Source organism: Anolis sagrei, chromosome 8 (assembly GCF_037176765.1).
Source record: "Anolis sagrei isolate rAnoSag1 chromosome 8, rAnoSag1.mat, whole genome shotgun sequence".
Taxonomy (NCBI): domain Eukaryota; kingdom Metazoa; phylum Chordata; class Lepidosauria; order Squamata; family Dactyloidae; genus Anolis; species Anolis sagrei.
The window spans coordinates 39624875-39651656 of record NC_090028.1 but is presented as its reverse complement, the minus strand read 5'-3'; the positions used below and the strand labels follow the sequence as shown (position 1 = coordinate 39651656).

Here is a 26782-nt window from a genome sequence, read left to right as displayed (position 1 = left end):
GGGGTGTTGTGCTCATCTCCATTTCTAAGCCGAAGAGCCGGCGTTGTCCATAGACACCTCCAAGGTCATGTGACCGGCATGACTGCATGGAGCACCGTTACCTTCCCGCCGGAGCGGTACCTATTAATCTACTCACATTTGCATGTTTTCAAACTGCTAGGTTGGCAGAAGCTGGGGCTGACAGTGGGAGCTCACCCCACTCAGTCAGCAAATTCAGCAGCTCAGCAGTTTATCCCACTGTACCACCATGGGGCCCATACACCGCCATATAATGCAGTTAAACTGCATTATATAGCAGTGTAGATGGGGCCTGATGGAGCTCACTCACATTTGCATGTTTTCAAACTGCTAGGTTGGCAGAAGCTGGGGCTGACAGTGGAAGCTCACCCCACTCAGTCAGCAAGTTCAGCAGCTCAGCAGTTTATCCCACTGTACCACCATGGGGCCCATACACCGCCATATAATGCAGTTAAATTGCATTATATGGCAGTGTGGATGGGGCCTGATGGAGCTCACTCACATTTGCATGTTTTCAAACTGCTAGGTTGGCAGAAGCTGGGGCTGACAGTGGGAGCTCACCCCACTCAGTCAGCAAGTTCAGCAGCTCAGCAGTTTATCCCACTGTACCACCATGGGGCCCATACACCGCCATATAATGCAGTTAAATTGCATTATATGGCAGTGTGGATGGGGCCTGATGGAGCTCACTCACATTTGCATGTTTTCAAACTGCTAGGTTGGCAGAAGCTGGTGCTGACAGTGGGAGCTCACCCCACTCAGTCAGCAAGTTCAGCAGCTCAGCAGTTTATCCCACTGTACCACCATGGGGCCCATACACCGCCATATAATGCAGTTAAATTGCATTATATGGCAGTGTGGATGGGGTCTGATGGAGCTCACGCAGCTCCCCGAAATCGAACCTGCGACCTTTCGGTCAACAAGCTCATCAGCTCAGCGCTTTAACCCACTGCGCCACTGGCAGTTCAAAGATAATTTTGCATTTTTGAACTCCATTTGGAACAATGGAAATAAACTCAGACCCCTTCTACACTGTCAGATAATTCAGATTGTCAACACAATTGTGGAACCATTCCTTTCCCATTTTGGTGTCCATTTTGTGGAAGAAAAATATATACACCGGGACTGTGGCGCAGCTGGCTGAGTGTCAGCTGCATTAAGATCACTTCTAACCAAAAGGTCATGAGTTCGAAACCAGCCCGGGTCGGAGTGAGCTTCCAACCAATTGTGTAGCTTGTTGTCGACCTTTGCAACCCGAAAGACAGTTGCATCTGTCAAGTAAGAAAATTAGGTACCACCTATGTGTGGGGAGGCTAATTTAACTAATTTACAAGGCCATAAAAAAGACTCCAGCAAAGCTTTCTAGGGAATGCGGAAGTACTTCATCCATGTCGCAGATGGACAATGAAAGCGACAGCTCCCCTGGCGGCTAGAAAAAGTTAAATAGCCTCTGTGTATGTCTGTATATGTTTGTATGTCAAAAATTGGCATTGAATGTTTGCCATATACGTGTACGTTGTAATCCGCCCTGAGTCCTCTGTGGAGTGAGAAGGGCAGAATATAAATACTGTAAATAAATAAATAAATAAGGTTAAAGGACAGATACATGGCTTACATGGGGTTAAATAGCCCCAGCCCAGCTTACTTGTCCAGACATACCTCCCTCTACATTCCACCTCATAGTTTAAAATCCACCGGGGAAGCCCTGCTCTTGGTCCCACCAGCCTCACAAAAGCGTCTGGTGGGGACAACGGACAGGGTCTTTTCGGTGGTGATCCCCCACTTGTGGAACTCGCTCCCCAACGATATTAGATCAACGACCTCCCTCCTTTCCTTTAGGAAAAAACTGAAATCGTGGTTTTAGAACCAGGTCTTTGGCTAGCAGGCATAACGGCACTTTGGACATTGAGGACAGGGCCTTCTCAGTGGTGACCCCCCGCTTGTGGAACTTGCTCCCCAGCGATATTACATCAATAACCTCCCTCCTTTCCTTTAGGAAAAAAAACGAAATCGTGGTTTTAGAACCAGGTCTTTGGCTAGCAGGCATGACTGCACTTTGGACATTGAGGGACAGGACCCTCTCGGTGGTGACCCCCCGCTTGTGGAACTCGCTCCCCAGCAACATTAGATGAATGACCTCCCTCCTTTCCTTTAGGAAAAAACTAAAATCGTGGTTTTAGAATCAGGCCTTTGGCTGGCAGGCATGACAGCACTTTGGACATTGAGGGACAGGGCCTCCTCGGTGGTGAGCCCCTGCTTGTGGAACTTGCTCCCCAGCGATATTAGATCAATGACCTCCCTCCTTTCCTTTAGGAAAAAACTGAAATTGTGGTTTTAGAACCAGGTCTTTGGCTAGCAGGCATAATGGCACTTTGGACATTGAGGGACAGGGCCTTCTCGGTGGTGACCCCCCTGCTTGTGGAATTTGCTCCCTAGCTATTTTAGATCAATGACCTCCCTCCTTTCCTTTAGGAAAAAACCGAAATCGTGGTTTTAGAACCAGGTCTTTGGCTAGCAGGCATAATGGCACTTTGGACATTGGGGGACAGGGCCTTCTCGGTGGTGACTCCCCGCTTGTGGAACTCGCTCCCCAGCGATATTAGATTAACAACAAATAAATAATAAATAAATACAAACTATACTCTCTCATTGAAGTTAGCCATATGTCCTTTGTAATATTAGAGATTTGCAATCCATCTGTCTAAAGTGGAAAGGATGGGATCTATGTCTGCCATATAATCCAGATTTTTTAAATCCGATAATGCACATTATCTACTTTGAACTGGATTATACAAGTCTACACTGTCATATGGGGGGGGGGGGGGGAGGAAGGGACCTGAGGCAGTCAGGAATTGTGGGAGTTGGAGTCCAAAACACCTGGAAGGCCAAAGTTGGCCCATGCCTACTGTAATACGACAAAGTCACTTTCCCATGATGTGATATACATTCTGATCTAGGTCTATATTTCTCATTCATTGAAAAAGGCTCTACAGCAGTGTTTCTCAACCTGGGGGTCGGGACCCCTGAGGGGGTCGTGAAGGGGTGCCAGAGGGGTCACCAAAGACCATCAGAAAACATAGTATTTTCTGTTGGTCATTGGGATTCTGTGTGAGAAGTTTGACCCAATTCTAATGTTGGTTGAGTTCAGAATGATCTTTGATTGTAGGTGAACTATAAACAACTACAACTCCCAAATGTCAAGATCTATTTTCTCCAGATTCCACCAGTGTTCACATTTGGGCATATTGAGTATTTGTGCCACGTTTAGTCCAGATCCATCATTGCATGAATCCACAACCTCTGGATATATATGTGAACTACAACTCCCAAAATCAAGGTCAATACCCACCAAGCCCTTCCACTGTATTCTGTTGGTCATGGGAGTTCTGTGTGCCAAGTTTGGTTTAAATCCATCGCTGGTGGAGTTCAAAATGCTCTTTGATTATAGGTGAACTATAAATCCCAGCAACTACAACTCCCAAATTACAAAATCAATCCTCCCCCTCCCCCCAACCCCACTAGCATTCACATTTGGGCATATTGGGTATTTGTGCTCAATTTAGTCCAGTGAATGAAAATACATCCTGCATATTGGATATTTACATTACGATTTATAACAGTAGTAAAATGACAGCAATGAAAACAATATTATGGTTGGGGGTCACCATAACATATGGAATTGAATTAAGGGGTCACGGCATTAGCAAGGTTGAGAACCACTGTTCTACAGCATTCTCCCAGTGATGTCACCAACACAATCAAATTTGATTGACTGCAAGAAACGATATCATGTTATGGTATTATTTAACCAGTTGGGTTGACATAAAGGCTGACGGAATTTCCCACGGTTGATTCAATGAGTCTTCTATAATTGGGAGTAGCAATTGGATTTAGGGTTTACACTGTCAGGATCTAATCTTTTTCCCAAGGAATTTATAAGAGAGGGACTGGTTTGACAATTGCAGTCAAAACTATGAAAAGAGTAATGAATCTGGTGTAAATTTCCATGGATGGCAGACCACTTCATCAGATGCAGTGGGTTTCTGATGAAGCTGGCTAGCCTCCCTGAAACCTAATGTCTATATTGCACAATTATAGCAGTTTAAGGCCACTTTAACTGTCATGGCTCCACCAAAAGTCTGCTACAGGATCTGGACTTCTATTCCATAGAGTAGCGTTTCTCAACCTGGGGGTCGGGACCCCTAGGGGGGTTGCACGGGGGTGCCAGGGGGGTCACCAAAAACCATCAGAAAACAGTATTTTCTGATGATCATGGGTGTTCTGTGTGGGAAGTTTGGCCAATTCTATCCTTGGTAGGGCTCAAAATGCTCTTTAATTGTAGGTGAACTATACATCCCAGCAACTACAATTCCCAAATGTCAAGATCTATTTTCCCCAAATTCCACCAGTGTTCACATTTGGGCAGATTGAGTATTCGTGTAGAGTTTGGTCCAGATCCGTCATTGTTTGAGTCCACAGTACTCTCTGGATGGAGGTGAACTACAACTCCAAAACTCAAGGTCAATGCCCACCAAACCCTTCCAGTATTTTCCATTGGTCATGGGAGATCTGTGTGCCAAGTTTGGTTCAATTTGATCATTGGTGGAGTTTAGAATGCTCTTTGATTGTAGGTGAACTATAAATCCCAGCAACTACAAATGTCAAGATCTATTTCCACCAAACTCCACCAGTGTTCATATTTGGCAATATTGAGTATTTGTTCCAAGTTTGGTCTGGATCCATCATTGTTTGAGTCCACAGTGCCCACTGGATGTAGGTGAACTACAACTCCAAAACTCAAGGTCAATACCCACCAAACCCTTCCAGTATTTTCCATTGGTTATGGGAGTTTAATTGTGTGCCACGTTTGGTTCAATTTGATCGTTGCTGGAGTTCAGAATGCTCTTTGATTGTAGATGAACTCTAAATCCCAGCAACTACAACTCCCAAATGGCAAAACCATTTGCTCCCATTTTATTTATTAATCTAATTAGAACCCTCCGCTGGAGATTTTCCCGAGTCCACCTCTATCTTCTATATAAATAAAAATGTAATGTTAGTTTGTGGGATTAACAGAACTCAAAAACCACTGAATGAATTGACACCAAATTTGGACACAAGACACCTAACAACAACCCAATGTATGTCCTTCACTAAAAAGAAATTAATTTTGTCATTTGGGAGTTGTAGTTGCTGGGATTTGTAGTCCACCTACAATCACAGAGAATTCTGAACCCCACCAATGTTGGAATTGAACCAAACTTGGCACACAGTTCTCCCATGACCAACAAAAACTATTGGAAGGGTTCAGTGGGCATGGACCTTGGTTTTAGAATTGTAGTTCACCTACATCCAGAGATCACTGTAGACTCAACCAATGATGGATCTGGACCAAACTCTACAAGAATACTCAATCTGGCCAAATGTGAACACTGGTGGAGTTTGGGGAAAACAGAATAATGACATTTGGGAGTTGTAGTTGCGGGGATTTATAGTCCACCTACAATCACAGAGCATTCTGAACCCCACCAACGTTGGAATTGAACCAAACTTGGCACACAGTTCTCCCATGACCAACAAAAACTATTGGAAGGGTTCAGTTGGCATGGACCTTGAGTTTTAGAGTTGTAGTTCACCTACATCCAGAGATTACTGTGGGCTCAAACAATGATGGATCTGGGAGTTGTAGTTGCAGGGATTTATAGTCCACCTACAATCACAGAGCATTCCGAACCCCGCTAATGTTGGAATTGAACCAAACTTGGCACACAGTTCTCCCATGACCAAGAAAATACTGGAAGGGTTTGATGGGCAGTGTTCTTTGGTTTTAGAGTTGTAGTTCACCTACATCCAGAGAGCATTGTGGACTCAAGCAATGATGGATCTGGACCAAACTCTACACGAATACTCAACCTGCCCAAATGTGAACACTGGTGGAGTTTGGGAAAATAGAATCTTGACATTTGGGAGTTGTAGTTGCTGGGATTTATAGTTCACCTATAATCACAGAGCATTCTGAACCCCACCAACGTTGGAATTGTACCAAACTTGGCACACAGTTCTCCCATGGCCAACAAAAACTATTGGAAGGGTTCAGTGGGCATGGATCTTGAGTTTTAGAGTTGTAGTTCACCTACATCCAGAGATCACTGTGGACTCAAACAATGATGGATCTGGACCAAACTCTACACGAATACTCAATATGCCCAAATGTGAACACTGGTGGAGTTTGGGGAAAATAGAATCTTGACATTTGGGAGTTGTAGTTGCTGGGATTTATAGTTCACCTACAATCAGAGAGCATTCTGAACCCCAGCAACGTTGGAATTGAACCAAACTTGGCACACAGTTCTCCCATGACCAACAAAAACTATTGGAAAGGTTCAGTGGGCATGGACCTTGAGTTTTAGAGTTGTAGTTCACCTACATCCAGAGATCACAGTGGACTCAAACAAGGATGGACCTGGACCAACCTTTTCACAAATACTCATAATGAGACATGCCGCATTATCACAGGGTGTCTGCGCCCTAGACCCCTGGAGAAATTACACTGCTTAGCCGGTATTGCACCACCTGACATCCACCGGGAAGTAGCAGCCAATAGTGAAAGGACCAAGGCAGAGACATCTCCAGCTCATCCTCTGTTTGGGTATCAGCCAGCACGACAACGACTTAAATCTAGAAATAGTTTTCTTAGATCTACAGAGACACTCGCTGGAACAGCCCAGCAAGCGAGAGTCCAAAAGTGGCAGGCTCAAACCCAGCACCTCAATCCATGGGTGATACCAGATGAGAGACTCCCCCCTGGGCACTCAGAAGACTGGGCGACTTGGAAGGCGATGAACAGACTGCGCTCTGGCACCACGAGATGCAGAGCCAACCTTCAGAAATGGGGCCACAAAGTTGAATCCTCGACATGCGAGTGCGGAGAAGAGCAAACCACTGACCACCTGCTGCAATGCAGCCTGAGCCCTGCCACATTCACGAGGGAGGACCTTCTTGCGGCAACACCAGAGGCACTCCAAGTGGCTAGATACTGGTCAAAGGACATTTAATCAGCTACCAAGTTTGCAAAATTTGTGTGTGTGTGTTTTTTTAATCTGTTTGTTTGTTTTGTTCTGTTAGAAATGTAATACAATGTTCTGGTTGCGGATGACACGATAAATAAAATAAATAAATAAAATACACAAATGCTCAATCTGTCCAAATGTGAACACTGGTGGAGTTTGAGGAAAATAGAATGTTGACATTTGGGAATTGTAGTTGCTGGGATTTATAGTTCACCTACAATCACAGAGCATTCTGAACCCCACCAACGATAGAATTGGGCGAAACCTCCCACACAGAACCCCCATGTGGGCCACAGCAACATGTGGCAGGGTACGGCTAGTATATAATAAACAGCGACCATTTACTCCGACAGGAAAAGAGTGCATTTAGGTCTGCGGTGGGGTATATAACATGATGTGCTCAAGATCCTTGATGCTGCAGGATCAAAAGAATCATTACGTGGAGAGTGTAATGTGCCCATTGGAGCCTTTTACAGATCTGCTTGTACGATCCAGGTCCTCCTTGCACATGAGAGAGCATTTTCCCTGTTTCTCATTCAGCAGCAGTACGTGCCAACCTACTGCTGCAAGGACCCTTCCCTTGCAATGGTTCGATTTTGGTCTGGCTTAGGAACGAATCCCTCCAACATCACCTGTTTTCCCCACCTTGCTACATTTTCATGATTGCACGTCGGAGGGAAGACATCTCATCCCACCGCAGAGCAGAGCGCGCTCCGGCAATGTCTCCAAGGGCTGGACACATCTGCAGCTCCCATCCCACGACGGCAGGAGGGTTTGGGGGTCAGAAAAGAGGGGCAGGGAAGCCACCAAGCCCTCTGAATCCCTGCCACCCATCAAGATCCATCTATCCAACCCCTAGATCTCTTTCTCTGTCTCTCTGGGTTTGGTTTGACAGTGATGCAGCAGCTAGTCAAGGTATTAACAAGTTTGTAAATAAATAAGTGACAACTGATGCATCGAAGTGGTTGCGCTCCCTTTTCTAAAAATATTGCTTCTTTTCCTCATGCAGGGAATGTATTCATTCTTATCCAGATGGGGAATTGAGATCAATATAATCAGGGATCAATACAATCTTTACATTTGTATATCCTGTCCTTGATTCTTGAGACTCAACTCCTTTCGATGCTGACGAATATTATATATACTTGAGTATAAGCCTAGCTTTTCAGCCCCATTTTTAGGCTAAAAAAGCCCCCCTCGGCTTATACTCGAGTCAAGGTTATTTATTATTTTACTCTATTATTATTATTATTATTATTACATTTATTATTTTACTCTGTTTTTTATTATTACATTTACATTATTTTACTCTATTATTATTATGTTTATTGCATTTATTATTTTACTCTATTATTATTACATTTATTATTTTACTCTAATTATTATTATTACTATTATATTTACATTATTTTACTCTATTATTATTTTTATTGCATTTATTATTTTACTATATTATTCTTTATTTATCATTTTCTCTATTTATTATTATTATTATTGTCATTTGGGAGTTGTAGTTGCTGGGATTTGTAGTTCACCTACAATCACAGAGCATTCTGAACCCCACCAATGTTGGAATTGAACCAATGTTATTATTATTATTATTACATTTAGTATTTTACTCTATTATTTTTATTACATTTATTATTTCACTCTAATTACTACCATTATTACATTTACATTATTTTACTCTATATTACTATTTTTATTGCATTTATTATTTTACTCTATTATTATTTATTTATCATTTTCTCTATTTATTATTGTTATTATTACATTTATTATTTTACTCTATTATTATTATATTTATTATTTCACTCTAATTACTACCATTATTACATTTACATTATTTTAAACTATTTATTATTATTATTATTATTATTATTATTATTACATTTACATTATTTTACTCTACCATTCTTATTTTTATTGCATTTATTATTTTACTCTATTATTATTATATTTATTATTTCACTCTAATTACTACCATTATTACATTTACATTATTTTACTCTGTATTACTATTTTTATTGCATTTATTATTTTACTCTATTATTATTACATTTATTATTTTACTCAATTATTATTATATTTATTATTTCACTCTAATTACTACCATTATGACATTTACATTATTTTACTCTATATTACTATTTTTATTGCATTTATTATTTTACTCTATTTATTATTATTATTATATTTACATTATTTTACTCTATTATTATTTTATTACATTTATTATTTTGCTCTAATTATTATTATTATATTTATATTATTTTACTCCATATTACTATTTTATTGCATTTATTATTTTACTCTATTTATTATTATTATTATTATTTGCATTATTTTACTTTATTATTATCATTGCATTTATTATTTTACTCTATTATTACATGCATTATGTACTCTATTTATTATTGTTATTATTACATTTATTATTTTACTTTCTTCTTATTATTATTACATTTATAATTTTACTTTCTATTTTGTATTTTAATTTTATTGCATTTATTATTTTATTCTATCATTATTTATCATTTTCTCTATTTATTATTGTTATTATTACATTTATTATTTTACTCTATTATTATTTTATTACATTTACATTATTTTGCTCTATTATTATTTTATTGCATTTATTATTTTACTCTATTTATTATTATTATTACATTTACATATTTTACTCTATTATTATGGTTGCATTTATTATTTCACTCTATTATTATTACATTTATTATTTTTTCTATTTATTATTATTATTACATTTATTATTTTACTTTCTTCTTATTATTATTATTACCTTTATTATTTTACTCTGTTATTACGTTTTTTTTGCATTTCCATTATTTTACTCTATTATTATTATTTTTATTACATTTATTATTTTACTCTATTATTATTGGAAGGCTACTTTAAGCACATTTACATTGAAGAAGGTTAGAATAATGGTTTCATTAGAGTTGGGCAGTCTTATCTTAAATTACAGTTTTATATAAATATTAAAAATACATTTAACCTACTGATGCCTCAATTAATGTAATTTTATTTGTATTTATTTTTATTTTATTTTGGAATTGACCAGTAGCTGCTGCATTTCCCACCCTTGACTTATACTCAAGTAAATACATTTTCCCAGTTGTTTGTGGTAAAATTAGGTGCCTCAGCTTATATTCGGGCCGGCTTATACTTGAGTATATACGGTAATCCGAATTATCAAAACAGGTAGTCCACATACTCAAGTCAATACATTTTCCCAGTTGTTTGTGGTAAAATTAAGTGCCTCAGCTTATATTCGGGTCGGCTTATACTTGAGTATATATGGTAATCTGAATTATCAAAACAGGTAGTCCACATACTCAAGTCAATACATTTTCCCAGTTGTTTGTGGTAAAATTAGGTGCCTCGGCTTATATTCGGGTCGGCTTATACTCGAGTATATACAGTAATCCAGATTATCAGATAATCCACATTATCTGCTTTGAACTGGATGATATGAGTCCACACTGCCATATAATCGAAAGCAAATTAGCCAATCTGGATTTTGCATGGCAGTGTGGTTGGGGCCTTTACACTTTACACGGATCACACCATTCATCAACACCCTTGTAAGGTAGGCCCAAGAAATAATAATAATAATAATAATAATAATAATAATAATAATTATTATTATTATTATTCATATACCTTGCCACCATCTCCCTGAAGGGACTCGGGTGGCTTACATGTGGAGCAGAAAGTCCACAAGACATTAAAACAACAACACCATTGAAATAAGAGCATTGTAAAATACAACAATCTGGATAAAAACACAATTAAATAGCAGCATTAAAGCCCCATCCGACAATTATGGTTTTTAGGTGAGCTCCATAGCTATATGGGTCTCCCCAGTTTCATCTCACTCTGGTTCCCTGCTTCATCTCCTTACTCTGCAGTTTCTGAGTAAGGATACTATTGGGTGTTCTCATGGACGTAAAAGCCAGTGGGAAGAAATGGGTGAAGTGGAGAAGTCAACCTGAGGGTTTGAGGCACATCAATGCCTTCGATGCCATATTTATGTTCCAAGTATCCATCTAAAGGTGAGATCTAATGGTGCTCCATGCAGTCATGCTGGCCATATGACCTTTGAGGTGTCTACGGACAACGCCAGCTCTTCAGCTTAGAAATGGAGATGAGCACAATCTAGGGCAGTGGTTCTCAACCTGGGGGTCGCGACCCCCAGGGGGATCGCTTGGCCATTTTGGAGGGGTCGCGAGGCCACCCCCTTTGGCCTTGCCCCCCTCCTCAAAATGGCTCCCCACAGGGCCCAGGTCTGTGGAAGTCAGAGGTGCTGTAGATCCCATCATCCATTGTCCAACCTCCCCGAAACACGTTGTTTCCCTGATTAATCACTATGCTTTAATTATGTTAAATATGTAACAATGAAAATTCATTTACATTACGATTCATAACAGTAGAATAATTACAGTACTAAAGTAGCAACGAAAATAATTTTATGGTTGGGGGTCACTACAACATGAGGAACGGTATTTAGGGGTCACGGCATTAGGAAGGTTGAGAACCACTGATCTAGGGAAACCTTTACTACCACGATCTGTATCCTCATCCATTTTCCATAGGGATTGGATCAACAGTGTATGGGGCATTGACTGGACCCTTAATAATATCGACTGAGAGTCTTCTATTTGCCAAAAAAGGTTTGTTTTGTTTGTGGGCATGGCTTGTAATCTAACGTTAACTGGATCACACAAAGATCTCGAGATAGCAGTAAGCAATTCTGCAAGCCTGGTGTTTCTGCTCCTTTCAGAAGCCCATAAAATTGCTAATTCAATAATAATAATAATAATAATAATAATAATAATAATAAATGTCAAGCTACTCTGAGACTTCCAAATTCAGACAGACAGAGTTTTGGAGCATAATGCTCCTAACCTCACAATCGTGTTAAAAAACAAAGTATGGATTGTCGATGTCGCAATCCCAGGTGACAGCAGGATTAATGAGAAACAACTGGAACAGCTGACACGATATGAGGATTTAGGGATCGAACTGCAAAAACTCTGGCACAAGCCAGTCAAGATGGTCCCAGTGGTGATCGGCACACTGGGTGCAGCGCCTAAAGACCTTGGCCTGCACTTAAACACAATCGGCGCTGGCAAAATTACCATCTGCCAGCTGCAAAAGGCCACCTTACTGGGATCTGCACACATTATTTGCCGAGACATCACACAGTCCTAGACACTTGGGAAGTGTCAGACGAGTGATCCAATTCAACAGCCAGCAGAGTGTCTGCAGTGGAATTATCTTGTGTTTCAAATAATAATAATAATAATAATAATAATAATAATAATAATAATAAAGAACTGCAAAGATCGAACTGCAAAGACTCTGGCACAAGCCAATCAATGTGGTCCCAGTGGTGATCGGCACACTAGGTGCAGTGCCTAAAGACCTTGGCCTGAACTTAAACACAATCGGCTCTGACATAAATTACCATCTGCCAGCTGCAAAATACCACCTTATTGGTATATGCACGCATTGTTTGCCGACACATCACACAGTCCTAGACACTTGGGAAGTGTCAGACGAGTGATCCAATACAACAGCCAGCAGAGTGATCTTGTCTGCTGTGGACACATTTTGTTGTGTTTCAAATAATAATAATAATAATAATAATAATAATAATAATAATAAGAAGAAGAAGAAGAAACTGCAAAGATCGAACTGCAAAGACTCTGGCACAAGCCAGTCAAGGTAGTCCCAGTGGTGACTGGCACACTGGGTGCAGTGCCTCAAGACCTCGGCCTGCACTTAAACACAATTGGCACTGACAAGATTACCATCTGCCAGCTGCAAAAGGCCACTTTACTGGGATCTGCACACATTATTTGCCGATACATCACACAGTCCTAGACACTTGGGAAGCGTCCGACGTGTGATCCAATTCAACAGCCAGCAGAGAGTCTGCCGTGGATTCATCTTGTGGTGTTTCAAATAATAATAATAATAAACAACTGCAAAGATCGAACTGCAAAGACTCCGGCACAAGCCAGTCAGTGTGGTCCCAGTGGTGATCGGCACATTTGGTGCAGTGCCTCAAGACCTTGGCCTGCACTTAAACACAATCGGTGTGGACAAAATTACCATCTGCCAGTTGCAAAAGGCCACTTTACTGGGATCTGCACGCATCATTCGCCAATACATCACACAGTCCTAGACACTTGGGAAGGGTCAGACGTGGAATCCAATACAACAGTGAGCAGAGTGTCTGCTGTGGACTCATCCTGTTGTGTTTTGAAGAAGAAGGAGCAGGAGGAGGAGGAGAAGAAGATGAAGATGAAAAAGAAGAAGAAGAAGAAGAAGAAGAAGAAGAAGAAGAAGAAGCAGAAGAAGGAGACGAAGGAGGAGAAGAAGGAGGAGAAGAAGGAGAAGAAGATGAAGGAGGAGGAGTAGGAGGAGTAGAAGAAGAAGGAAAAGAAGGAGAAGAAGATGATGTAGAAGAAGGAGGAGGAGGAGTCGTCATTGGCACACTGGGTGCCGTGCCAAAAGATCTCAGATGGCATTTGGAAACAATAAACATGGACAAAATCACAATCCGTCAACTGCACACTTCATTCGAAAATACATCACACAGTCCTAGACGCTTTGGAAATGCTCGACTTATGATTTTGTGATACGAAATCCAGCATATAGATCTCGTTTGCTGTGCCATACTGTGGTGTCAGTAAAATAATAATAATTATAATAATTTTATTTTTATACCCCACCAACCATCTCCCCAAGGGGATTCGAGGTGGCTTACGAGGGAGAAGCCCAAAAATTACAAATACAACACAACCAATTAAAAACACCAGAAAAAATATAAAAACAATCACAATTATAAGCAACATCAAAACAATATGGCTGAGAAAAAGAACATAACTGAGATTCAGACTCTATAAGTGCAATACATCCTTAAAGGAGTGCAAGGAAAGTGCAACTATCACGTAGACAGGGCTGGGAATAGAATTCTAGATAGCTTCTATTGCTGCCTTCTCCTTCCTTCCTTCCTTCCTTCCTTCCTTCCTTCCTTCCTTCCTTCCTTCCACTGGGTGGATTCAGACAATACGGTCATTTCTGTCTGGAATTGTGACTTTTGCTTTGGATGCTATGGTGCATTTTGGTCCAAATGTGAGGCTTCGGAGCCCATCCCCAACGCACAACTTTGCTCAATTCTCCCTCACTTGCTGAACGTGAGGATAAAAGGTACTGCATTCTGAGACCCCGAGGACCACTGACTTCTCATCCACGCACACATCACTCACCAAGCATTTGATATGGAGACTCTCACATTTGCAACATTCACTTGTGAAATAGCCAGACAATTTATGCAAACAGATAGCCAAATTGTGCCAAAATAGTGCACCCTCTAGTGGGCTTTGGACCTCACTTATTTGTCTGGATTTTTGTGTAGGCACAACTCTAGAAACACAAGCTTCCCTGTTGGTCTTCCTAGACCGCATTGAATAAGAAATCATGCTTGTTTCCCCATTGCGATCAACCTTGTGGTCTGCAACAAATCACACTGATTCACGGCGTTTGCATGCACGGGCTGCATTGATTACCTTGCTCCTGCTGCCAGGGCCACTGTTGGCTAATTCGTGGGCCAGCTCCCGTGCCGGTTCTTTAAGGTACCACCACTGGATTTCCAAGGAGTAAGAGGTGGATCCGCTGGCCCGGAAAGCACAAGGCATCTCAATATCATCTCCCTCCCTAACAGTCACATCTTTTGGAACTTCGGTAAATGTTGCTGAAGACAAACAAACACAAAAAAGAACGACAAGGAGAGGAAAAGGTAGCAAACTAGGTTTTGTTTTTATAAAAAGACATGACAAGACTGTTTTGCTACAATCTTGCACAAAATATTGCAAATTTGGGAATAAGGTGGTTTCTTAGCACATATTGTCAAAGGCTTTGATGGCCAGAATCATTGGGTTGTTGTGAGTTTTCTGGGTTCCAGAAACATTCTCTCCTGACATTTCGCCTGCATCCACGGCAGGCATCCTTGGAGGTTGTGAGGATCTCGCAACTCCTGAGAATGCCTGCCATAGGCATGAGAATCTTGCAACCTCTGAGGATGTCTGCCATAGGCATGAGGATCTCACAACCTCTCGAGATGCCTGCCATAAATGTGAGGTTTTCACAACCTCTGAGGTTGCCTGCCATAAATGTGAGGATCTCATAACCTCTGAGGATGCCTGCCTTAGGTATGAGGATCTCACAACCTCTGAGGATGCCTGTCATAAATGTGAGGATCTCACAATCTCTAAGGATGCTTGCCATAGGTATGAAGATCTCACAACCTCTGAGGATGCCTGCAGTGGATGTGAGGATCTTGCAACTTCTGAGGATGCCTGCCATAGGTATGAGGATCTCACAACCTCTGAGGATGCCTGCAATGAATGTGAGGATCTTGCAACTTCTGAGGATGCCTGCAATAGGTATGGGGATCTCACAACCTCTGAGGATGCCTGCAATGAATGTGAGGATCTTGCAACTTCTGAGGATGCCTGCAATAGGTATGGGGATCTCACAACCTCTGATGGTGCCTGCCATAAATGTGAGGATCTCACAACCTCTGAGGATGCCTGCCGTAGGTATGAGGATCTCTCAGCCTCTGAGGATTGCCTGCCATAAATGTGAGGATCACCCAATTTCTGAGGATGCTTGCCATAGGCATGAAGATCTCACAACCTCTGAGGATGCCTGCCATAGGCATGAGGATCTTGCAACCTCTCAGGATGCTTACCATAGGCATGAGGATCTCACAACCTCTAAGGATGCCTGCCATAGATGTAAGGATCTCACAACTTCTGACTATGCCTGCCATAGGTATGAGGATCTCACAACCTCTGAGGATGCCTGCCGTAGATATGAGGACCTCACAACCTGAGGATTGCCTGCATAGATGTGAGGATCTCACAACGTCTGAGGATGCCTGCCATAAATATGAGGATCTCACAACCACTGAGGATGCCTGCCATAGGTATGAGGATCTCACAGCCTCTGAGGATTGCTTACCATAATTGTGAAGATCTCACAACCTCTGAGAATGCCTGCCATAAGTATGAGAATCTCACAACTTCTGTGAGATTCTGCCATAGGTATGAGGTTCTAACAACCTCTGAGGATACCTGCCATAAATGTGAGGATCTCACAACCTCTGATTGCCTGCGTAGATGTGAGGATTTCACAACATCTGAGAATGCCTGCCATAGGTATGAGGATCTCCCAGCCTCTGAGGATTGTCTACCATAAATGTGAAGATCTCACAACCTCTGAGGATGCCTGCCATAAATGTGAGGATCTCACAACCTCTGAGGATGCCTGCCATAGATGCAGGTGAAACATCAGGAGAGAATGCTTCTGGAACATGGCCATACAGCCTGGAAAACTCACAACACCTCTTGACACATCCATCTTAGATGCTGCACACAGCATCACCTATCTACCCAGGCCATAAGTGGGTAATCTGAAGGCCATCTAGACAAGCCACCCTTCACTGAAATGGACCATTGTAGTCTATCACAAACGACAGGTCTACTACCCATCTTTAGCTGTGAGCAAAGGGCTGGGATTCCCTATATTTCCCCCATAATAATCACTGCAGTCTGGGCATCTATCCATATCAGACAAGTGGCAAAGTTTGCAGGCAAAAAGCTTGCAGAGAGGCACAGATGTTGTTTGCAAAAAGAATAATAGGGATGGTGGACGGTAACTCATTTGTGGGACTTTATTCCCTCTCTTTCCAGCATCGCTTTGGATCCTGACTCTCTGCAGCAGAGAGTCCCTGCAGCCCCAGCAACCCACTTTGCATGCACCCTTTTGCTTCTGAAAAAGGACCTGCATTTCCAACCGCTGCCTTTACCGAAAAACAGGCAATCGACACCCCAACAGTGCAGCGTTGGAACCAAAGACAACGCTGGCATGGAAGGCATACCAATTATACTTTTGGGGAGAGGGGGAGAGAAGGAATACCCTCCCATTCTCCCCACAAATAAAATAAATGACATTTGCTAGTGGGTGTCAATGAGAGGCTGTATTTATTTATTTGCCACAGGCTGAGAAAGGCAAAGAGGAAGAGGAGGAAGCAATAATGGAAGTTTGGGACTTACCCTGCACTAGGAACACCAAAGGGGCATTAAGCATCAGGTAACAAAGGGCACCGAACAGCCCTCGATTTTCCATCTCATAAAGGTAGGCTTTTGAGTGCAGGGCAAGGAGAGAGAAAAAAGAGAGACCTGGAGGGGATGCCGAGACCACCACCACCAGCACCACCACCACTGAGCTAGGAAATCTTCAATCCCATGGCAGTCAGTGCAAAAAGAGACACAGGCAGGCGGCTGGGTCTTGGTCCAGAGCAAGGATGATGCTTTCTCTCCCCCAAAAGATGCACACTTTGAAAAGATTTCATAAAATAGTACCCAAAGCTGCCGAGATGGACGCTGCTGTTCCTTTTTTCCTCCCTTCTCTTCGGAAGCACATATAAAATCCACAGGCAGTTGGCGAGGCTGGGGAAGCAACCCCAAAGGGATCCTGAGAACCGAAGCCGGTCTGAGAATAATAATAATAATAATAATAATAATAATAATAATAATAATAATAATAATAATAATAATGTTGGATGGTGATGATGACGACTCCTAGCAAGGATAATAAATCCTCCCTAGTCTAACAACTCTGCAGCAGGCAGGCAAACAGGCAACCCTCATTCAACTTCCTTGAGTTAAGCAGGATTCTTTGGAGTCCAAAACCAAAGAAGGTATCCAAGGTTTCCTTCCCAAACCCATTTGGGCTTCAGCTTCAAGGAAGGGCGGAGGAGGAGGAGGATGAGGCTGATGATGGAGCAGGGCGAAAATTCTGCAAAATTTGAAAAATTCGCGATGATGTTATTTCCAAAGCGATTCCTGTTCTTTCCTCCTTTTGGCTTTGCCACAGTCGAGTCTTCTTTCCCAAACCAGAGGGTTGGACTCCCCTCTTTCTCTCTCTCTCTCTTTCTCTGTCTGCCTCTTCTCTTTCTTTCTCTCTTTCTTGTTTTTTCCTCCTTCCCTCTCTTCCGACTCCCAAATCAACACCAGGCTCGACCTATAAGGAGAAATTTCAGCATCTGACGTTCCAGCGAGGAGGGCATTGGCAAGTCCAGAAAGGAGATTGAGGCAGAGGAAAGGAAGGAAGGAAGGAATGCGGGAGAGGAGGAAAAGAAGAGGAGGAGGAGGAGGAGGGAAAGGAGGAGGAGGGAAGGAGGAGAGGGGGAGAGAGGGAGGGAGGGAGGGAAATGAAGTTGTATTCCCCTGCAATCCAAATGGTGGGATTTTCTCTCCCCCCTCCCCTTTTAAAGCCACAGCCACAATATAATAATAATAATAATAATAATAATAATAATAATAATAATAATAATTCATCACACAGTCCTAGACTCTTGGGAAGTGTCCGACTTGTGATCCAATGCAACAGCCAGAAGAGTGTTTGCTGTGGACTCATCTTGTTGTGTTTCTAATAATAATAATAATAATAATAATAATAATAATAATAATACATCACAGAGTCCTAGACACTTGGGAATTGTCCGGCGTGTGATCCAATTCAACAGCCAGCAGAGTGTCTGCTGTGGACTCATCTTGTGGTGTTTCTAATAATAATAATAATAATAATAATAATAATAATGATGATAATACATCACACAGTCCTAGACACTTGGGAAGTGTCCGAATTGTGATCCAATACAACAGCCAAAAGAGTGTTTGCTGTGGACTCATCTTATTGTGTTTCTAATAATAATAATCATCATCATCATCATCTTGTAATATATTATTATTATTAATAATAATAGTAGTAGTAATAATATTGTCTGCTGTGGACTCATCTTGTTGTGTTTCTAGTCATCATCATCATCATCATCTTGTAATATATTAATATTATTAATAATAATGATATTGTCTGCTGTGGACTCATCTTGTTGTGTTTCTAATCATCATCATCATCATCATCATCTTGTAATATATGAATATTAATATTAATAATAATAATGATATTGTCTGCTGTGGACTCATCTTGTTGTGTTTCTAATCATCATCATCATCATCATCTTTTAATATATTAATATTAATAATAATAATGATATTGTCTGCTGTGGACTCATCTTGTTGTGTTTCTAATAATAATAATAATAATATTGTAAATATATTAATATTATTAATAATAATGATATTGTCTGCTGTAGACTCATCTTGTGTTTATAATAATAATAATAATAATAATAATAATAATAATATATTTATTACCCGCCTCCCCTTAAAAGTTATCCAGGGAACAAAAGGCGGTGTATGTGTGTGTATAATATAATATAATATAATAATACATAATTATAATATGTAATATAATATAATATTATAGTTATATATTATAATATATAATTGTATTATATTACATTATATTATAACATAATATTAATATAATATTAATTATCTCCAAGCTTAGTGAGGCTTGGGGAACAAAAGGAGGTGTGTGTATTATATTATATTATAGTAATATAATATAATATTATAATATAATATTGTTATATAATATATTATTATTATTATTATTATTATTATTATATTACAATAGTATAATATCTCCAAGGTTGGTGAGACTTGGGGAACAAAAAGAGGTGTGTGTATGTGTGTATTGGAGATAATTAATATTATTAAGTTATAATATAATATAATTCTAACACTATATTACTATATTATATTATTATAGTAATATAGTGTTAGAATTATATTATTATTATAACATAATAATATAATATTAATTATCTCCCAGGTTGGTGCAACTTGGGGAACAAAATGAGGTGTGTGTATGTGTGTATTATATGATATGATATTAATACTATATAATACTATATTATTATATTATATTATTATAATATAGTATTATAATTACATTATATTATAACATGATATTATTATAATATTAATTATCTCCAAGGTTGGTGCGACTTGGGGAACAAAAGGTGTGTGTGTAATATAATATAATATAATATAATATAATATAATATAATATAATATAATATAATATAATAATACAATATAATATAATATAATATGATTTATGCAATAATATAATATAATATGATATAATAATATAATATAATATAATGTAATGTAATAATATAATATGATATAATATGATATGATATAATATCATATAATATAATGTGATATATAATATAATATAATATATATAATATAACATAATATAATATAATATAATATAATATACTATAATATCATATCTAGGGGGGATACAAGTAAAGGGATGAATTGGACTTGAACTGTCCAATACAGAAAGAGGATCCTAAAGTTGGAAGAGACCCCCAAAGGCCATCCAGCCCAACCCCGTTCTGTCAGGCAAGAAGACACAATCAAAGCTCCCTTGACAGATGGCCATCCGGTCACCTCCAAGGTTGGTGTGACTTGGGGAAAAAAAGGAGGTGTGTGTGTAATATAATATAATATAATATAATATAATATAATATAATATAATATAATATAATATAATATAATATAATATAATATGTAGGGGGGATACAAGTAAAGGGATGAATTAGACTTGAACTGTCCAATACAGAGAGAGGATTCTAGAGTTGGAAGAGACCCCCAAAGGCCATCCAGCCAGGCAAGAAGACACAATCAAAGCTCCCCCGACAGATGGCCATCCAATCACTCCGTACAAAAGGACAAAAATAAATAGGAGAGAAAGACAAGCAGCCGCTTCTGCAGCCAGAGCCCCCCCGAAGTCCTCCCTCCTTTCCCCCCTTAAACCCTCCCCTAAGACTTTAAGCCTTGCCTTTTTGGGGGTGAAGGAAAAGGGTCTCCCGCTTCCTCCCCAAATCCCCCGATTGTCGCCTGGAGGGGCTTCACAGCATCCTTCCAGCCGCACTTTCCGACCGCTTACCTGCTTGCTTTGCTTGTGTTGGTTCCCAATCCGGTTTAGAGAAAAAGGGAAGCCCACTCCAGGGAGGGAGGTCTTTGGTGGGAATGAGAGGAGGGTGGCGAAGGGAAAGCCGGTGCCTGGGTGCCTGGCAAGACGAAGCAATCCAGCCAGGATCCGGAAAGAGGCGCCTCTCTCTCTCTCTCTCTCTCTGTCTCAAATCTCTTTCTCTCTCAATTCTGGAGCAACTGGAGGGAACTGGAGGGAGGAATTGGGGGGGGGGGGGTGCTGGCTCTCCCAGGAAGAAGTGCCTCCCTCTTCTCTCCCCCCGTGGAAAGCCGGACACAAGGAGGGATGGGGAGGGAAGAGGCACAAAGCCGGCGTCGGGAGGGAGGCAGCAGGGATGGCTTGGGTGAGTGATGGAGGCGAAGAGGAGGAGGAGGAGGAGGAGGGAGGAAGGCAGCCGACTTTATTCAGAGCCAGGTCGATTTCCGGTTAGGACGCTTGGTATTTTTTGTATAGATATCTTTCTCCCATCTCATTCAAAGGGAAACCAGGAGGGACCCGACACCCGCGGTTCCTGGATGCCACCAATAAGCTAACCTGAAAGCATCATCATCATCATCATCTTCATCATCTAAATCATCATCTTCTTCTTCTTCATTATTATCATAATATTCTTCATCTTCTTCTTCATCATCATCCTCATCTTCTTCATCATCATCTTCATCATCATCATCTTCATCATCAACAACATCTTCTTCATCATCTTCTTCATCATCTTCTTCATCATATACATATACATATACATATATATCATTCAAAGAGAAAGGAGGAGGGACCCAACACCCGCGGCTCCTGGAGGCCACCCATAAGCTAACCTGAAAGCATCATCATCATCATCTTCATCATCTCAATCATCATCTTCTTCTTCTTCATTATTATCATAATATTCTTCATCTTCTTCTTCATCATCATCCTCATCTTCTTCACCATCTTCATCATCATCATCTTCATCATCAACAACATCTTCTTCATCATCTTCTTCATCATATACATATACATATACATATATATCATTCAAAGAGAAAGGAGGAGGGACCCGACATCCGCGGCTCCTGGATGCCACCAATAAGCTAATTTGAAAGCAACATCATCATCATCACCTTTATTATCTTCGTCATCTTCTTCTTCACCATCTTCACCATCATAAACATCTTCATCTTCATCATCATCATCTTTATCATCATCTTCATCATCAACATATTCTTCATCATCTTTTTCATCTTCTTTTTCATCATCATCATCATCATCATCATTGTCTTCTTCTTCATCAACATCTTCATCTTCTTCATCTTCTTCATTATCATAATCTTCATCTGCTTCATCACCATCCTCATCTTTATCCTCATCTTCTTCACCATCCTTCACCCTCATAATCATCATCATCATCATCTTCATCATCATCTTCTTTATCACCATCTTCATCATCATCAACATCTTCTTCATCATTTTCTTCATCTTCTTTTTATCATAATCATCATCTTCATCAACATCTTCATCAACATCTTCCTCATCATCTTCCTCATCATCATCTTCATCATCTTCATATATATAAAAAATCTCATTCAAAGGGAAAGGAGGGACCCGACATCTGCGGTTCCAGGATGCCACCAATAAGCTAATCTGAAAGCATCATCTTCATCATTATCTTCATCATCATCATCCTCATCTTCATCCGCATCTTCACCATCTTCATCATCATCTTCATCATCATCTTTATCATCATCTTCATCATCATCAACATCTTCATCATCTTCTTCATCTTCTTTTTCATCCATCAACATCTTCATCATCATCATCATCATTATCATCTTCATCATCATCATCATCTTCATATATATATATATGTATATAATCTCATTCAAAGGGAAAGGAGGAGGGACCCGACATCTGCGGTTCCTGGATGCCATCAATAAGCTAATCTGAAAGCATCATCTTCATCTTCTTTATCATCATCTTCTACATCATCATCTTCTTCATCATCATCATTATCATCACAACCACCACCATCATCATCACCATGGGATGTTGTGAGTCATTTGTGATAGACCACAATAGTCCATTTCGGTGAAGGGTGGCTTGTCTAGATGGCCTTCAGATTGCCCACTTACGGCCTGTGTAGATAGGTGATGTTGTGTACAGCATCTAAGATGTATGTGTCAAGAGGTGTTGTGAGTTTTCCAGGCTGTATGTCAATGTTCTAGAAGCATTCTCTCCTGACATTTCATGTGCATCTGTGGCAGATATCCTGAGAGTTTGTGATATCCTCATATCACAAACTCTCTTCTGAGGATGCCTATTGGCAGGCATCCTCAGAAGTTGCTAGATCCTTACAACTATTGCAGACACCCTGAGAGGTTATGGGATATCCTCACATCTATGGCAGGCATCCTGAGAGGTTGTGAGATCCTCATACTTATTGGCAGGCAACCTCAGAGGTTGTGAGATCCTCATACCCATGTCAGGCAACCTCAGAGGTTGTGAGATCCTCATACTTATTGGCAGGCATCCTCAGAGGTTGTGAGATCCTCATACCCATGGCAGGCAACCTCAGAGGTTGTGAGATCCTCATACCTATGGCAGGCATCCTCAGAGGTTGTGAGATCCTCATACCTATGGCAGGCATCCTCAGAGATCATGAGATCCTCATACCCATGGGAGGCAACCTCAGAGATCGTGAGATCCTCATACCCATGGGAGGCAACCTCAGAAGTTGTGAGATCCTCATACCTATGGCAGGCATCCTCAGAGTTTGTGAGATCCTCACATTTATGGCACACATCCTGAGAGTTTATGGGATCCTCAAATCTATGGCAGACATCCTGAGAGGTTATAGGATATCCTTACATCTATGGCATCTCACATCAGAGGTTGTGAGATCCTCACATCTATGGCAGACATCCTGAGAACCCAAATGACATTCCATTGCATTGAGCCATGGCAGCTAAAGTGGTGTCAAGTTGCATTCATTCCACGGTGTAGATGCTCCCATAGTCAGCATGGATGGTAGGGGATTCTGGGAGCTGTAACCCTTCAAATCTTTGAAAGTTTTTCTGAGCTCTGATTCTGATGGGTGACAAGTCTTTCTCCCTAAAGCCACCTTCTGCAATCTGCTGCCTGAAGCTTCACGAAGAGCAACCTAACTGGGGCTGGATCTACACTTCCTGATATCCCAGGATTATCTTCTTATCCCAGATTAGTGTAGACTCATATAATCTGGGATCAGATCCTGGAGTATCAGGAAGTGTAGATTTCAGGGCCTGAGCCTCCAGTTCATGGGGAATCTCCGGCCTAGTACTAGGAGCAGATCTAGATAACAGAGAAGAGTTATGAGCAAATCTTCAGAGGAACGGCTTGCTACAATGTCAGGGTTTAATTGATTTGTTGCTGCAACTTGTATAGCTTCTCCCAGTCAATGCACTGCACAAACTCAGTCTCTTCTGCGCTGCATTCATCTTCTGGTCAGGAGCAAGGAGGCCAGCTGAAATATCTCTTCTGCTACTTTCGAAGGTGAGAAGGAGTCATTTCCCCATTTCATCTTGATCTGGGAACATACCCATTAGCTAAGACTTCTCTCTTCATTTGCAAACATATGTGCGCTTTCTCTCTTTCTGTTGAAAGGACATGTTGTGAGCATCTGTCATCGATACTTAATGCATAAAGGTTCACATAAAGGCACCACAATTGAAGAGAGATATTGACAAGCTGGATTTTTTTTTGGGTTGTTGTAGGTTTTCCGGGCTATATGGCCATTTTTCTAGAGGCATTTTCTCCTGACGTTTTGCCTGCATCTATGGCAAGCATCCTCAGAGGTAGTGAGGTCTGTTGGAAATAGGAAATTGGTTTATATATCTGTGGAAAGACCAGGGTGGGACAAAGGACTTTTAATATGTTGTCGAAGGCGTTCATGGCTGGAATCAATAGATTCTTGTGGGTTTTTTCGGGCTATATGGCCATGTTCTAGAGGCATTTTCTCCTGACGTTTCACCTGCATCTATGGCAAGCATCCTCAGAGGTAGTGAGGTCTGTTGGAACTAGGAAAATTGGTTTCTATATCTGTGGAAAGACCAGGGTGGGACAAAGGACTCTTGTCTGCTGGAGCTAGGTGTGAATGTTTCAACTGACCACCTTGATTAGCATTTGATGGCTTGGAAGTGCCTGGGGGAATCTTTCTTTGAGAGGTGATTTGATGTGCCTGATTGTTTACTCTCTGTTGTTTTGCTGTTGTAATACTGGTAGCCAGATTTTGTTCGTTTTCATGGTTTCTTCCTTTCTGTTGAAATTGTCCACATGCTTGTGGATTTCAAATGCTAATCAAGGTGGTCAGTTGAATCATTAGCATTTGAAATCCACAAGCATGTGGACAATTTCAACAGAAAGGAAGAAACCATGAAAATGAACAAAATTTGGCTACCAGTATTACAACAGCAAAACAACAGAGAGTAAACAATCAGGCACATCAAATCACCTCTCAAAGAAAGATTCCCCCAGGCACTGCCAGGCCATTATATGATAATCAAGGTGGTTAGTTGAAACATTCACACCGAGGTCCAGCAGACAGAAGTCCTTTGTCCCACCCCGGTCATTCCACAGATATATAAACCCCCTTTTCCTAGTTCCAACAGACCTCACTACCTCTGAGGATGCTTGCCATAGATGCAGGTGAAACGTCAGGAGAAAATGCCTCTAGAACATGGCCATATAGCCCAGAAAAACCTACAACAACCCAGTGATTCCGGCCATGAAAACCTTCATTAATACATTGGATTTTTTTTTCCGTGTCAGGAGCGACTTGAGAAACTGTAAGTCGCTGGACCGGCCACATTGTCCGGATGCCCGAGCACTGTCTCCCAAAGCAGTTGCTCTACTCCAAACTCAAGAATGGAAAATGGAATTTTGGTAGGCAGGAAAAGAGATTTAAAGTTGCGCTCAAAGCCAACGCTGGCATAGACACAGAGAACTGGGAAGCCGTGATCCTTGAGTGTTCCAGCTGAAGGTCAGCTGTGACCAGCAGTGCTGCAGAATTTGAAGAGGCATGAATGGAGGGTGAAAGAGAGAAATGTGCCAAGAGGAAGGCGCATCAAGCCAACCCGGACCGGGATCTCCTTCCACCTGGAAACCAATGCCCTCACTGCGGGAGAAGATGCAGATCAAGAATAGGGCTCCATAGTCACCTACGGACCCACCCTGGAGGATTATCCTTCTCGGACAACAAGGGATCGCCTAAGTAAGTAAATAAGTAAATAAGTAAGTGAGAGAATTGGCCATCTGCAAGGATGGTGCCCATGGAATGCCAGGATGTTTTGATGTTTTGCCATCCTTGTGGGAGGCTTCTCTCATGTCCCTGCATGAGGAGCTGGAGCTGACAGAGGGAGCTCATCTGTGCTCTCCTTGGATTTGAACTTGCGACCTGTCAGTCTTCAGTCCTCCCGGAACAGGGTTTTAATCCACTGCGCCACTGAGGGCTCCTGACAAGCTGGAACATGTCCAGAAGAGGGTGACTAAAATGATCAAGGGTCTGGAGAACAAATCCTATGAGGAGCGGCTTAAAGAGCTGGGCGTGCAACCAGCCAGGCTTTGAAGCTGCAAGGCCATTAAATGCTAATCAAGGTGCCCAATTGCAACCTCACTTATCTAGTTTCCAAGAGACCCCCTCAACTTCTGAGGATCCCTGCCATAGA

At 41.0% G+C, this 26782-nt stretch overlaps 1 protein-coding gene across 1 annotated transcript in view; it reads right to left on the bottom strand.

Annotated features, from left to right (window-relative positions):
• The window catches only part of VSTM2B (V-set and transmembrane domain containing 2B), a 90234-nt gene extending 68887 nt beyond the window's left edge, over positions 1–21347 (bottom strand). The window contains exons 1-3 of the mRNA XM_060788344.2: positions 21063–21347; positions 17240–18209; positions 14690–14874 (exon numbers count right to left, since the gene is read on the bottom strand). Coding sequence (XP_060644327.2) covers positions 14690–14874; positions 17240–17312 — 258 coding nt within the window. The 5' untranslated portion in view covers positions 17313–18209; positions 21063–21347. The remainder of the gene's footprint in view (positions 1–14689; positions 14875–17239; positions 18210–21062) is intronic.
• Between the last annotated feature and the right edge of the window lie 5435 nt (positions 21348–26782).